This window comes from Amphiura filiformis, chromosome 8, assembly GCF_039555335.1.
Source record: "Amphiura filiformis chromosome 8, Afil_fr2py, whole genome shotgun sequence".
Taxonomy (NCBI): domain Eukaryota; kingdom Metazoa; phylum Echinodermata; class Ophiuroidea; order Amphilepidida; family Amphiuridae; genus Amphiura; species Amphiura filiformis.
Genome location: NC_092635.1, coordinates 2031701 through 2047248, shown reverse-complemented (window position 1 = coordinate 2047248; position 15548 = coordinate 2031701). Strand labels below are relative to the sequence as shown.

The 15548-nt window shown below is 34.8% G+C and overlaps 1 protein-coding gene and 4 non-coding genes across 5 annotated transcripts in view; 2 read left to right on the top strand and 3 right to left on the bottom strand.

Moving 5' to 3' along the window:
* The window catches only part of LOC140158501 (inhibitor of nuclear factor kappa-B kinase subunit alpha-like), a 37988-nt gene extending 34980 nt beyond the window's left edge, over nucleotides 1-3008 (top strand). The window contains exons 20-21 of the mRNA XM_072181602.1: nucleotides 1414-1577; nucleotides 2462-3008. Coding sequence (XP_072037703.1) covers nucleotides 1414-1577; nucleotides 2462-2777 — 480 coding nt within the window. The 3' untranslated portion in view covers nucleotides 2778-3008. The remainder of the gene's footprint in view (nucleotides 1-1413; nucleotides 1578-2461) is intronic.
* A 2704-nt stretch (nucleotides 3009-5712) lies between these two features.
* On the bottom strand, nucleotides 5713-5786 carry Trnat-ggu (transfer RNA threonine (anticodon GGU)). The gene has a single exon. It is a non-coding gene; the product is annotated as a tRNA-Thr (tRNA).
* A 220-nt stretch (nucleotides 5787-6006) lies between these two features.
* Trnai-gau (transfer RNA isoleucine (anticodon GAU)) lies at nucleotides 6007-6080 on the bottom strand. Its single transcript has one exon. It is a non-coding gene; the product is annotated as a tRNA-Ile (tRNA).
* An 813-nt stretch (nucleotides 6081-6893) lies between these two features.
* On the bottom strand, nucleotides 6894-6967 carry Trnat-ggu (transfer RNA threonine (anticodon GGU)). Its single transcript has one exon. It is a non-coding gene; the product is annotated as a tRNA-Thr (tRNA).
* A 54-nt stretch (nucleotides 6968-7021) lies between these two features.
* Trnat-ggu (transfer RNA threonine (anticodon GGU)) lies at nucleotides 7022-7095 on the top strand. Its single transcript has one exon. It is a non-coding gene; the product is annotated as a tRNA-Thr (tRNA).
* The last annotated feature ends 8453 nt before the right edge of the window (nucleotides 7096-15548 follow it).

Genomic DNA, 15548 nt, shown 5'->3' with positions numbered 1-15548 from the left:
TTGCAGATTTTTCATGCACATTAATATTTTTTATTAGCCACCTAATGCTATGTCTTCTGGAGGTATTTAGTTAACTATTTAACTCTATGTGCAAAGGAATAAGCCTACAAGGTTTCCAACCTCCTTTTACTTCCGACTTTCGCATCATGCATGCACATTAAAGAAATATTTAATAGGCCTACAAGATGGTTTCCGAAATAATTTTCTTCTGACTTGCAGATTTTTCATGCACATTAATATTTTTTTATTAGCCACCTAATGCTATGTCTTCTGAAGGTATTTATTTAACTATTTAGCTCTATTGGAGCAAAAGAATAAGCCTACAAGAAGGTTTCCGACCTCCTTTTACTTCCCGACTTTCGCACGATGCATGCACATTAAAGAAATATTTATAGGCCTATACAAGATGGTTTCCGATGGTTAACTGCTACACATCATGCTATGTCTTCTGGAAGTATTTAGTTAACTATTTAGGTCTGCAAAAGAATAAGCCTGCAAGATGCTTTCCGACTTTGTTTTCTCAATGGTGCACCCAGCTAGTGGCACATTGATATTTTTAATATTTTTCTTTAACCATGCATAGATAACTGCTATACCCACTAGTACAGTCTTCTAATTGACATTGGCATTAAACTGTTTAATTTTTTTTTTTAAACATGAACAAAACCCAATGTTAGGCCTACCGACTGATACTATGATGATGAGATGATGATCAATGATTTTCTGAACTTGAAAGATTTAACAAAGCATACTTCTAACAACATTAGAAGTAACAAAGCCCAATGTTTCAAGAAATATGTCAATTTGTTTGGTTTACATACTTTAACCAATTTCGTGAGGTCAAAGGTCACATACAAGGTCAAAGGTTGACCGAGGTCACCAAATCTTTTAATAATTAATTTTTAATTGTGCATCACATATCCGACAATCAGCTTGATCAGTCATGTAATTAAGGAAATATGACGACTTTAAGAAGGCCGCTTCCATGTAAAGTATAGCCAAGTAGCACTTTCAATGAGTGATAACTCGTAAAGGAAGCATCTTTCTGTATTGATTTATTACTTTGATGGGATGGTTCTTTGGTATTGCCAAATTTGATTGCAAATTCGTAAGGTGGGCCCATGGACACCGGCCGTTACGTGCTTGGTCGCACAAGTGCTCCCTCGCAATTATGTGTTCTACTTTTGGGGTTTCTGGGGTTGGCAGGTATGCAAAAGGTACATTTTTTAAAAATACGGTTTTAGGGTGCAAAATACGGATTTTTGTTCTTCTGAGTACGGAAATCTGGATTTCAAAGTTGGCATGTCTGGTATTATATCGCATAGAATTGTGGAACTTGAACATCTTTTAATCTTGTAATACATAGTGTAACTGTGGGCTCTCACATCCATACACACTTTGGGATACTTTCAGATGCAGAATTTTCATCGAGAGCGAGCTGGAAGTCGTCGGTCGTCATCCGGCAACTCGGCAGGTGCTACTACACCAGAATCGCCAAACATACGAGGCCTCGTCAGCATGCCTCCTGATAAACTTTCACAGGACGTGATGACAGAAAGCTTTTCAACCAAAGAAAGGTAGGTATGGCAGCCATGTTTTGAAATCTGTAATATGAAATCAGATGTTTTGAAATCTGCAATATGAAATCAGATTCAAGTAATGATGTGGTGATACAGACAAAAGACTTGCCTTAAGTTGGTGCCTTCTCTAAACTGAAACAGTGTTGTTTTTATCAAGTAACTAGGGAAGTTGCCCATGATGTGAATGAAATTACCAAATATCAGCAGCCTGCCTACTACATGAAGGGTTCAGAGAGTTCAAATATGTATTTCTATGGCCTTCATTATTTTGGAATTTGATACCTTACTATAATGAGGAAATGCTGTCTAATTACTGTCTTCAGTAGATAGCAGTAATAAATAATATAATTACTGTCTTCAGTAGATAGCAGTAATAAATTATATGATTACTGTCTTCAGTAGATAGCAATAATACATTATATAATTACTGTCTTCAGTAGAATGCAATAATATATAATTGCTTTTTTCGGTAGAAGCAGTAATAAATTATATAGGTAATGTCTTCATTAGATAACAATAATAAGTTATATAATTACTGTATTCAGTAGATAGCAGTAATAAATTATATAATTACTGTCTTCAGTAGATAGCAGTACTTAATTATAAAATTGTAGTCTTCAGTAGATAATAAATTACATAAATACTGTCAGCGGCAACATTTCTCTCTCACAGTGATACCCTTGATTTTCTGGTCGTTGGTTCAGCTGTTCTGGAAATGGAAGCATAATAACATGGGGCACTAGCTTAACTCCCTTGATTCATATTAGATTAGAACACTATGAAATTCTGAATGAAATTCTGCTGACAGTATGATGTAGTTTGTGTCAAATCTCTTTGACAACAAGTTTTTCAACAGTTTTATTGTTCTTGTCTTTCTGTAGATTTGATGAGGCGTTTGAGAGCATCAAATCAGACCTACAGCAGAATGCTGAGGACTCTTCTGGATTAGATTGGACATTCATTGATGTTGCCAACCATGCACCAGCATCATCACTACCATCAGGAATAGTAATGGCACCACCAAGATCATCAACAGCAAGTTCAACTATATTGAAACCATTATCATCAACAGCAGCTACAGCAGGATCAGCTAGAGCAGAATCAACAGCAAGTTCAACAATATCTAAACCACAATCATCTACAGCAGGATCAGCTAAAGCAGAATCAACAGCAAGTGGAGGTGAATTTCAGGGTTGAGATTGCATAGGCAAGTCACTGATATGCAGGAGTAGGTAACATCACAATATCAGCATTAGCAAGTGTAGCAACATTACAACTATCAACACAAGCTATAGCAGAAACAGCTGGTTCATGGGACTGTAAAGCAGTATTGTAAGATTGTTCAAGAAGATGCCCTTTTTTCTCAAAATTACAATTTTTACACAATTTTAATATATTTTGATGAATACTCTGCAAAAACAAGGCCTACTCCCCATTCCAGAAAAATACAGTAATATTTTGTTTTTACTAATCCTTTAGCTTGTTCTAACTAGCAATAAAGTCAAATTTTAATAGTTTTGCAATTTGAGGAGAAATGGGCCAAAAACATGCAATTTTGCATGATTTCTTAATATTTCATCAGCAAGGGGGGGGGGCATGTGACCAATTCAACATTGATTCTGCGTCCCCTTTTCAGCACAGAATCATTTAAGACCGATATTCAATTTTGTTATAGCCAAAATTAATGAGTGGTAGGCCCTATTTGTGCAAAATTGAATTGTGGAGGGGCACCATTATGTATCCTTAGCCCTGGGTGCCACAACCCCTAGCTACGCCACTATGGATGTAAGTATTCAAAATCTTGAGTATAGGCTATGAAATTGCTCATAATCTGGTTCTAAAAAGGTATTAGTTTTTAGAATGCATAATCTTAAATTAGTCTTAGTACAAGTCTTTGGGCTTGATTGTCACAGCATACAAAAAAACGCCCTAAAAGCGCATGGTTTTTGCCCTTATTGCCCAAAATTACTTTTATTGCCAGTTAGAACTAACTAAATGATTAGGATTTAGCTCAGAGGAGGCTTAAAGGCATTCCTACAATGCACTATGATTGGGAAATTTGATCAATATAACCTAATTTTAAAGGCAAAGTCCCCATTGCCACACACACAAAATGGTAATTTTAAAACTGCAGCCAACGAGCTAATAGTTGAGACTCATAACTTATATTTGACTTTCTTACAGGAAACATTCATATTGTCCCACTGCATTAATTTTATTCATAAGTCTCAATGTTTTGAATGTTAAATAAAAGGATGAAAACACCAGATATTTGCACACAATCCCAATGCAAGGTATGGTCAACTGGGCCAAATGTGTACAAACGCCAGACATACCAAGGTCAGAAACCCCATTGGGTTATGGGAATGCCTTTAAACATCCTCTGGATTTAGTTATGTTTCATTTGGCAAAAGTTGATAATATTTTTTAATCCCAAAAATTGGTGCTGTTGTTTTTCTGGAATGAGGAGTAAAGCATTGCATTTGTATATGTGACAAAGTCAATTTTTTTCTAAATCACAGAATTATGGGATTTAATCGGCCAATCAGAGTTGCTGATACACACATTCCCAATTTAGGTTTGGTAGTTAAAGCTATTTTCTTTAATTTTACCTCATTTATATTTTGGCTCCAAATGAAAAGGGAATATATCTGATAATGAAAACTATAATTTTATCATTTTATGTAAGCAACCAATTTGTCAGAAATCTTACATTATTGCTTTAAGGTTCAGAACGGTACTAAATAGAAAACTTGAGAAGAAATTGTATAGGCCTACATCTTACTTAATCACTTAGTTTATCAAGAACTAGATTAATGACAACATTCCATGCATAGAGTTAAATGCCATTTTCAATTAGCCACAGTGGTACAGTATCTCTTTACAAGGGAGCTTATACCAGTAGATCAATGTAGACTCCATAGACTCCATTTTAGGAAAGTTATACCTTTAGCTTTCTATCATAAGAAATATGTATCAACCAAGTGTCCTAACAAAAACAGTTGGTGGCGGTCCTGGAACAATGCATGTTGGTCAATAAATATTGAGATATAATAGAAATGGACTTATGGATTAGCACTTCACAGTTGAAAGTAAACATAAATTGATGTGTGATACTGGAAAACAATGTTTGACTTACTTTTTAGTATGTACTTGTGTAATATTATACAGTATAACATAGTACAAACCTGTGTTAAAAAAACTACAGTGCACAAAATCATTTTGGTACTAATTATGTATATCCTAAACGAAGTCAAATATGTCAAAATGAAAACTAGCAGCCAGTACTCTCTTCTTTAACTCTGATTCATTTGTTGAAATTGGTTGAGATTTTAAAAATGGTGATCGAAAACCTAAGAAAGGAACATGCACTTTTATGTTCAAATTAATGAAAGCATGATGCTAGTTTTAATGTGCTAATCAATGAAAAGTACAGTGCTAATTCTCTTGTTTGAGAATGCTTTGTGTACAAATCAATAGGGCAGGCAATGAAGCAAACTGCAACTTCCTTGGGTTTTTGGATCATTCATTGTGTCTTACTGTCTTTATTTCTTGAACGATTTCAATGAATGAGGCAGGGGTGTAACTTTTTTGGCCACTAGCCAGTCGAGCAGGTAACACATAAAAGTTACCAGCCCGAAAGAAATCTTGCCAGCCCGACATTTGCCAGAGTTTGAAAAGCGCAAGTTACAAAAAAATATAATTTACTCTGACCGGATTTCTGTGATTTACCTGAGGTGACGGAGCAAAAGAAAAGTGTGGATATCACATCCCAGAGCTACCTCAGGCGGCTCAGCTCAGAGTTGCGATAAAACCTGTTTAGCCTCCTCAATTTCTTACCCACCAGATGGGCAGGTACTTTTGAAAATTCACCTGCCGACAGCAAAGTCACCCCGGCGTTTGGGTGGGTGTTAAAGTACATCCCTGGAATGAGGTCTTAATCTGAGCTAGAAGATGCCGCTTTTGGTTGCTGCTTCTAATTATGACATATCTGTCTTTGTTTATACAGGGGTAAAAATAACTACATGTAGTACGGAGAAATAAAGTTTAATCTATGTGGTAAATTAAATATGAGCAAGGTTTTTAAGTCAAGTCAACACATACATAAATGACAGCCAGTGAAAAAATTTCACTGACTATCCAGGATTTGAACCTGGGACCTTCGGATCACCGGACCGATGCTCTACCAACTGAGCTAATAAGTCAGATGGAGAAGAGCAGTGATGTTATTATCTATAGGCCTTCAGTTCAATACCGCCCTCTATCATCTTCTCATCCAAGAAGCTTTAAGAAAGAGGTTTGGAAATCATTCAAATTATATTTGAGACGGAGAAATAAAGTTTAATCTATGTGGTAAATTAAATATGAGCAAGGTTTTTAAGTCAAGTCAACACATACATAAATGACAGCCAGTGAAAAATTTTCACTGACTATCCAGGATTTGAACCTGGGACCTTCGGATCATCGGACCGATGCTCTACCAACTGAGCTAATAAGTCAGATGGAGAAGAGCAGTGATGTTATTATCTATAGGCCTTCAGTTCAATACCGCCCTCTATCATCTTCTCATCCAAGAAGCTTTAAGAAAGAGGTTTGGAAATCATTCCAAAATTATATTCGAGACGGAGAAATAAAGTTTAATCTATGTGGTAAATTAAATATGAGCAAGGTTTTTAAGTCAAGTCAACACATACATAAATGACAGCCAGTGAAAAAATTTCACTGACTATCCAGGATTTGAACCTGGGACCTTCGGATCACGGACCGATGCTCTACCAACTGAGCTAATAAGTCAGATGGAGAAGAGCAGTGATGTTATTATCTATAGGCCTTCAGTTCAATACCCGCCCTCTATCATCTTCTCATCCAAGAAGCTTTAAGAAAGAGGTTTGGAAATCATTCCGAAATTATATTCGAGACGGAGAAATAAAGTTTAATCTATGTGGTAAATTAAATATGAGCAAGGTTTTTAAGTCAAGTCAACACATACATAAATGACAGCCAGTGAAAAAATTTCACTGACTATCCAGGATTTGAACCTGGGACCTTCGGATCACGGACCGATGCTCTACCAACTGAGCTAATTAGTCAGATGGAGAAGAGCAGTGATGTTATTATCTATAGGCCTTCAGTTCAATACCGCCCTCTATCATCTTCTCATCCAAGAAGCTTTAAGAAAGAGGTTTGGAAATCATTCCGAAATTATATTCGAGACGGAGAAATAAAGTTTAATCTATGTGGTAAATTAAATATGAGCAAGGTTTTTAAGTCAAGTCAACACATACATAAATGACAGCCAGTGAAAAAATTTCACTGACTATCCAGGATTTGAACCTGGGACCTTCGGATCACCGGACCGATGCTCTACCAACTGAGCTAATAAGTCAGATGGGTATTGAACTGAAGGCCTATAGATAATAACATCACTGCTCTTCTCCATCTGACTTATTAGCTCAGTTGGTAGAGCATCGGTCCGGTGATCCGAAGGTCCCAGGTTCAAATCCTGGATAGTCAGTGAAATTTTTTCACTGGCTGTCATTTATGTATGTACATGTAGTACCTTAATTGTTTTGCACACTGTATTTGGCTTTCTTGAGTGTCTATGTCAGTGACTTGAGGCAGATGTTTCTATGTATACTAGTGTGATATCTTTGAACAATTAAGTTTACACAAGTACATTTTGTTTTATAATTTGCAGTTAAACTGCTTTGTACAAATTACATATTGTTATTGCTGACTTAATGTGAAAACAAGACACCATAATAGAGGACATGATAAAAAAGACCCCATAATAAATGACTTATATTGAATTATTAGTGATATTTTTGTATTGTATGTACTGTAATAAACTCGCAATTTAATCTAATCAATGCAAAAGTGAAATTGCAATGAGCATTTCCAGTGCTCATCCAATATGGCTGGTAATTTATTGTGATCAGAAAACATTTAACTTATTTTCCATTGAGCATATTACCATACTGACACGAGTATAGTCCCACCTTCGAGTAAAGTCCCACAAAATTTCAAAATGCATGCACAAATTCAATGCATTTTGAAATCATTAATAGAGTATGACATGAATACAAATTATCAATTTTCATATTAAAAATACAAAACATCTTGAATTTTTTTATTTTATTTAGGTCAACCATGAATGAACCTAGCATTTAGGTCTAGGTCCAGGGACACTACAAAAAATTTTTTGAAATTCGAGTATAGTCCCACCCCCCCCAATTTTGAAAAATTTTCACCCAAAAACGGGGTGGGACTATACTCGCATCAGTACGGTACTATAAATCCCATATTCCATAGCATGTTCTACCTGTAAGGTACTTTGTTATTCATAACCTGATTCATTGTATCTTTCATGACTCCACTGTACTGCTGTATTACATATTCAAACAAACTGAATCAACAAAATCATCCAAAAAGATTGTGACGTTAACCTGTGATGCCCATAGTGATTTGCATGACCAGAACATCCTAGTGATTATTTAAATTGTGGTATTTTTGGCAGAAATATGCCTGTGCTTATTATTAACTCCGCAAATAGCAAACAGGGAAGTATATAGAGACCAATGTGATGCTGCATATTTCATAGTTATGCAAGTAAAGCTGTCAAATCCAGAAATCTTAACATACAAACTTGAGCTTTTATGATTAGAACTAGCACCGTTCGCAAGTCGCAACACTCCTCGAAAAGCGAGCTAAGCGAACAGTGAGTTATTGTTGAGATATCTTGGATCAGTATACAAGTATCAGAGTCCCAGCACAGAGCCTCTGTTACTTTTGTTTAGCATTTAGACAAAAAGTATATTATCAAATGGACATTAATTGTGTTCATAACATGAACACACGGTGCTGCACAAAGTGGGTTAAGTTTTTTTAATTTGACAGGTTTGTACCCAGATTGAATACTGCTCCTGTTATGCACTTCAAAGAGGCTAAATGATGAATTTGAGGAGCAGTAAGGTAGAATATTTGTGTAATACTAATATCCCTGTGTGCCTTTGATAACACACATGCATTTGTCACACAAGGTTTACTATGTATTAGATAGATTTAATGTGCAATGAGATTGTACATGTTACTCTGCTTCCTTATATCCTTATTTATACAACCAAATATCTTCCATTACAGAGGACTTCACTCTGTGCTCCTTCCTCTTCTTGTCAAATCTAGATGCTTACCTGCTCTTGTCAATTAGCATTGTATTGAGTTCAGGGTTGCCAAACCTGTGATTTTGTAGCCCATTTGGGCAACTTTTACAGATTCTTCCTGTGCCTTTTGACAATTTTCGGTCCAATAGAATCCAATAGTTAGAAAAACATTGGGCAACTTTTCAGCATTGGCACCTGCGACTTTCGGTAGTTTTTTCCACATAGAAATCAATGGGAAAGAGATTTGACCCAAGATTTGCACTGAAAATGCTTGGTAACCGTGGTTGAGTATTAGAACAAGGCAGGGATTTGCAACCCTCTTCCAATATCCTTCCTCACCCTTCAATACAGCAATTTGGTTGTATAGTTCTTTGTATTAAATATTTTAAATCAATTATTGTTTATTATATACAAATCATTTTTGTAGATTATATTAATTCATACAAATTTTATGTACTCACCTTATTGGTGTAATGTAATTATGTCAAACTTGAGGGTTTGTTGATGATGTATAGAACATATTGGGAGTATAATAGTGTGTAAGCTGCTTTTCACATATCATCTTATGCCAAGTTGTAGCTTTGACATTTGTGTGTGTGTATCAAGCAATGAAATAAATTGGGAGAAGGCAGAATACACATAGCCCTTTATGATGATCAGCTAGTAATAGGCGACAATTATTTGGTTTTAGTTCTTAGCTGTGCGAGTAAATAATGTCCAGACTCACTTTCATGTAAATTTACAAAAGCCTATATTAGTCACCCAATACCCAAATCGCATTGCGCCTAGCTGTATATTTGGCAGGTGGCAGGACTAAAGTTTATCTCCCTTTGTAAATACTGGCCAACAGGTGTGTACCTTAACACCCACTCACATTGCTGTCTTGTCAGACAGGTGAAAAATTCAAGAGGTAGTAGCATTGTCCAGCAGGACTTAACCTTTTACCTTACTGCTGGCCAGCAAATCTAATATTACACATAATGCAATGCAGTGTGTTAAGTGGGAGAGGGGAACTGAAGTTGACTTCATATTCTGTAGGTGGATGCTAGACAATCTCTGGTATTGTTCATAATTTTGCGGACCAAGTTATTGTATGAAATAGTAAGCAGAAATGATTTTTAATTTGTAAGATTGATAAAGTATGCTATATAACTTGAAAAGCATGTAATATAACTTGTTTTGTTCTGAAGATTTATATCACGAGGTGGACTCCAGTGTTTACTCTCCCTGAAAATTGGGTACACCAAATGAAATCTTTTTCCCAACTTGTCCCAATTTTGGCTCAAATTTACTAATTATATTTCAAATTCTTATGCAAGAAATCAAATTGTCATCGTGACATAGAGTCTGTGAGTAAACACTGGTGGACTCATATCGTCATGATCACCACATACTGGTGAATCACAGGTAACTATAAACCGTTCCCTTTCTATTATGACTAGAGAGGGCAATGTTATTAGACTTTTTTTACGAGGCAAAGCTGTTTTGCCATGGTTGCTAGCCACTTGGCAAATTGAGGGTACTAGTTCTAAACGAGGGTTAAGTCACAAAATCATGAAAATGAGCTAGTGTTAATTTCTGCTACAAGGGGGAGGTCACCCTCTGCAAGTTTCATAGTGAAATAATGTGCCAGAGCATTGAAATTGTGTGGACAAAGCTACCACCGTGCATTGAAACTACATGAACATAATAACAACCTTCTTTGTCATTGATCTCAAAATGCACTCAATGTGACTTGACCCCATTTTAGCACTAGCATCCTAGATTGTGAAAGGAATTTCATAGTTTTTGAAAAAAATATGTTGAAAATAGGATCAAAATGAATAATTTTATGTTGTTTTAGGTGAAAATGAACAAATGATTAATAATAAAACATGGTATCCAGTCAATCAACTTGGAAGAGAGCAACTGATTGGTATAATTTTGTTGCCTAATTCAAGAAAAACTGAAGTACACATTTTTTTGTACAACACAGCACAACTCAAATATATTATTATTATTATTTTAAACAATAATCGATGATGTACTTATTATGGAGTGGTATTTTCATAACTTTCATAATTTTATTTTGTTATGCTTCAAGGAATTTTTGTTTGATGAGTGATCATCAGGGCATAGGTAGGGGATGTGAGGGTGCACCCCCACAAATGATAAATTGGAGTCTGCCAAATAGATTTGCTTTGGATAAACAAGTCCAACTTTAAATTTTGTCACCTAAAAAGTCAAAGAAGTAAACTTTTTCAGTGGTGACGCATGAAAAATGTCTTCTTTTTTGGTGCCCAAAAACATCTACTGTTTTTTCCTTCAAAATCAGCAACCCAGTAAATCCTAACTATACTCCTGACTTTCAGGCACTTTTCTAGTATTTGCAAGTGATGTAGTTACGACACAGTGGCGTGATCATGGTGCTGTAACACTGCATAAATATTCCTGCACTGTTTTGCTGATGTATCTGTGTGTGTACAGTATAAAAACAGAAGTTGGGTCCTGATTAGCTGATTTGATCTTGTCACTGGTTATCGACACCTCATTACCTGAACAAGTCAGTGTAGCATCAAGTGGTCCAGGAGTAGCTCTATTTACACAATGAACAATCAGCAAATCTGGGCAATTGCGAAAGGACCTTGATAAGAACTCTAGGGTATATGAAACTCGAGACGAAATATCAAAAAGCAATTTTTGATTTTTGGTAAAATTTTGATTCAAGATCTACAGAAATTATAATATTAGCTTATTGTGGAAAATTTCCATAAAAAGTGTGTGTATTTTAACAAAAACACTGAATTTGAGAAAAAGTGCAATTATATGAACATAACAATTCTGATCCTTTGAGCATAAAGATATTTCTAGTGTAAATATTATAATATTATTTTTGTTGATAAATCTTTGTAACCATGCAGCTGTACATGTACTTATTTATGAAGCTGTCCTTGTCTTTTTTAATGCATAAAAACATGCTCCAGGATTTCAGCTAAGTACCGTGTAGATTTTCTCACTTTCAAGTATTTTTGTTATTTTACAATACCCAACAAACACAAAAATGTTTGTAACATGTTATAAACGCGTTTTGGTTTTGGACAAAACATTGTTTATAACATTTAAATGTCCGGTTATATAAAGGTCATGGGAATATTTTTAAAATGTTTTATATGAAAAATGTTTCAATAACTGTTTTAAAATGTTGACAAAATATTACTGTAAAATATATTTTGGCAAACATTTCTGCAAAATTTTGTCAACATTTCTGCAAAATTTTGTCAACATTTCATTAAAGCATTTTATACCCTTTATATAACCCTGACATTAAAAAGTTTTCTGTCAAACGTTTTGTGTTTGCTGGGTAGTGATATATGACTATTGAATTACTGCAACAAGTGTCTGTGTAAATGATTGCTTGTGTTTTCTGAAAAGAAAAATTAAGTCAGGTCATTAAGGGCTGGGGTATGAACGTTTGGACAGTATTTATTGTGGGACATTAGAGCACATCAGACATATCGAATTGCATTCTGAATACAAAGAATGTCTTTCTGATATCAAATAATTTTGATTTTTTGAAATTCGCAATTTAATACACATTTTATGGCAAATCATTAAAAATTGATATTTTTGATATTTAACAGTACTTGAAGTGAACTTTATAAATCTGATGATTTATACTTAAGTGTATGTAGGTGGGATGAAAAACCGACGATCAATTGAAAATTTTGACCTTTTCAGATTGAAGATATGGATTTTTTCCCAAAACACCAAAAAAAAATTAGGTCTTTTGGGAAAAAAATCCATATCTTCAATATGAAAGGTCAAAATTTTCAATTGACCGTCGGCTTTTCCTCCCTGCTACATACACTTTAAGAATATATCATTAGATTTATATAATTTACTTTTGAGGACTGTTATATATCAAAATTTGAAAAATATCAAATTTTTATAATTTGTCATAAAATTTGTATTATATTGTGATTTTCAAAAATGAAAATTATTTGATATCACAAAGACATGCTTCGTATTCAGAATGCAATTCGATAGGTCTGAGGTGCTCTCATGTCCCACAAAAAATACTGTCGAAACACAATAAACGCTCATTTTAGATCCCTTAAGGAGTCAGAATGTAAATCCTATCGTAGTGAAGGGATGAATAGGTAATGATTGACCACAACCAGAATTTCTTTTCATGTTGCTCATGTTTACTGGGTTTGAAAAACTGTAATTTAACAGAGAACAGAAAAGAGGTTCAATTTCTTCATGTGCCTCTGTAATCTTTCAAATATCAGTTTTTATTTTGTTTTTATTTCATTTGCAATTATTATGTGTTATATTGTACATGGATATATCATTAAATACAATGTACATTGTATGTGTATAGATAAAATAAAGTACTGTATACCAGTATATGATTGAAGATCACATTGGACTAAATGGAAACATGTATTTTTATTGTTATCATTTAAGATCAAAGCAATACATAGCTTAATTGAATACCTAAGTGGAAGAAGGGCCCAAACTCCATTTTTTTTACTAAATTGAGTTAGACCTAGCATTTTATTGCCAGCAGACTGTTCTTCCTTGTGCGTGAAAGATGAGCCAAAATCCACTCTCTAAATAGTCTTCCACATACATTTAATCTTGGTTTTCATGGAAGAAATATTGGGGAATTTTGTTCATCCATCAACAATCAACTTTCTTGCTAACATATAACATGCTTCTACTTGTGCAATTAATGGATAATTATCAATTTTCTGTAGCTATTTATAACACATCTGCTTACGGAACTGGCACTTGCAGTATATTAGTGGAAGAAGGGGCCAACTCCAGCTTGTATTAAGACCTGTACCATTGCCATGGAAACATCATATATAATTTTGGTTGTATGTAATACTGTATGTTCATGTATTAAAGGTCCCCTGAAGATGAAAACATTCTGTCTATATAGTATACAATTTTCCCAAATATTAAGTTTTTTCTTAATATCTCAAAAACATAGTTTTAAATTTGCATACCTGGAATTTCCAGGTACACAAATTTTTGTGTTGTGATCAAAGGTTTAAACCACTAAACTATGTTTACTACCAACACAGATGAACTTTCATTCTAATCTCAAAAACAGGTTGATGGAGTTCGGCCCAGGCCCTTCTTCCACTCAGGTATTCAATTTTGTGGGAGGGTGGTAAGTGTACATATGTACATGCACATGTACATGTAGACAACAATGTGTGCAGTAGCTGTATCTGTATTATCAATGTCAAGATTTATTTCACCATACGTTTGGAAAGTAATTGGGTTTCGGGATTTATTGGGGTTTATAGGTTGCTTAGCTCATTTTCCCTATTTTCCAATACCTTTATTATCAAAATAAGTAAACCCAGTTTTGGATGAAGGAGGAAATTGGAGTACTCAGTGAAAACCGCCAGGAGTTAGTATGGCCTGGAAATCAAATGCATATTAAGATGGGGATAAGTGGTGCAAAACAAGGACAGACCCACTACGCTAACCCACCTCCCTCTTTTAAAAGTAATGAAGACAGCAATATGAAAGGATCTGATCCACTCAGTTGCAGTCTCGAGTAATTTTTTGAAAATATTGGTAGACATTAATCATGGAAGATCAGAGACGGAATAGTCAAGGTTAGTGATGAAAATATTTTATTATAAACATACAAAATTTTACACTCAAATATTATTGCAAGAAAGTCACATCATAAATCCATGCCTCTTGGTATTTGTAGTTTGTATCACTATTGAGGATGCCAAGTCTATGTGTTTTGATACTTGAGGTGTGCCAGGAGCTACTAAAGTCACTGTATGATATAATGGCTTCTACCTCATGAGTGAAACATGTTTGCGAATATTCCTAGCTAATTTGTGCCAGATCATCTGTGTAAAAACACTAACATCCTGTATAGAATTGCAAATTTATACATAGTGGTAATAAAAGGAGAATAACTTGAAATTAGATATCAACATTTAACATGTTTATTTCACTTACCGGGAGCACTTTCGAGGAACTTCCTCATCGTCAGCCGATATTGTTGTTAGCTCTGTTTTTCTTGGAAACAGTGGGAAAACCCGAGACGGATCAGGGGAAGGAATTTTCTGACTGTGGTGACTTAGCCTAGTGAGACGTCATCTGATCACGTTGGTGTCTAGCCATTTCAAAGAAAAACATCAGAGCTTACAACATCAGCTGACGAGGAGGAAGTTCCTCAAAAGCAGTCCTGGAAATGAAATAAAACAAGTAGTGTTGAGGTCTAATTTTAAATGATTCTCACTATCATCCTGGATTGGAAGTGATACTCTAGCCATTTCAAACCAGATTGGCAGCCTCATTCTTGTACTTTATCCCATCAAAATACAGATTAAGGTGTAACATGAAATCTCTTAATCTCGTAACTCCAGCACATTTCAGCCTGAAATAATTATGTGATAGTTTGGTGATTATCAGCCTAGAAGTCATGTACAATGAGCAATTTAACTCAAAACATGGAATAAGAACATTTGGGTGATGGGCCTTCAGAATATTTAGAACACCATGTATGACCACCCACCTTATTGTGTTAATGTTAATTAATGCTTGGTTTCAAAACCCCACACAAATTAGGCATTGTAAATGTGGCTTACTACGACTTACTACTCAGCAGGCAATTTTTTTATGAGTTAATACAAAGTGGTTAAAATTTACTCATCACTTCAAGTGCTAGTGAAAAAAATATAAAAAAATAGAATCTGTCACACAAAGTTTGAAAATGGAACTTGTTTCTTCAAAACAAAATACTCATTGAAATTGAGTTGTTCCATAATTATTTGTGTTTATA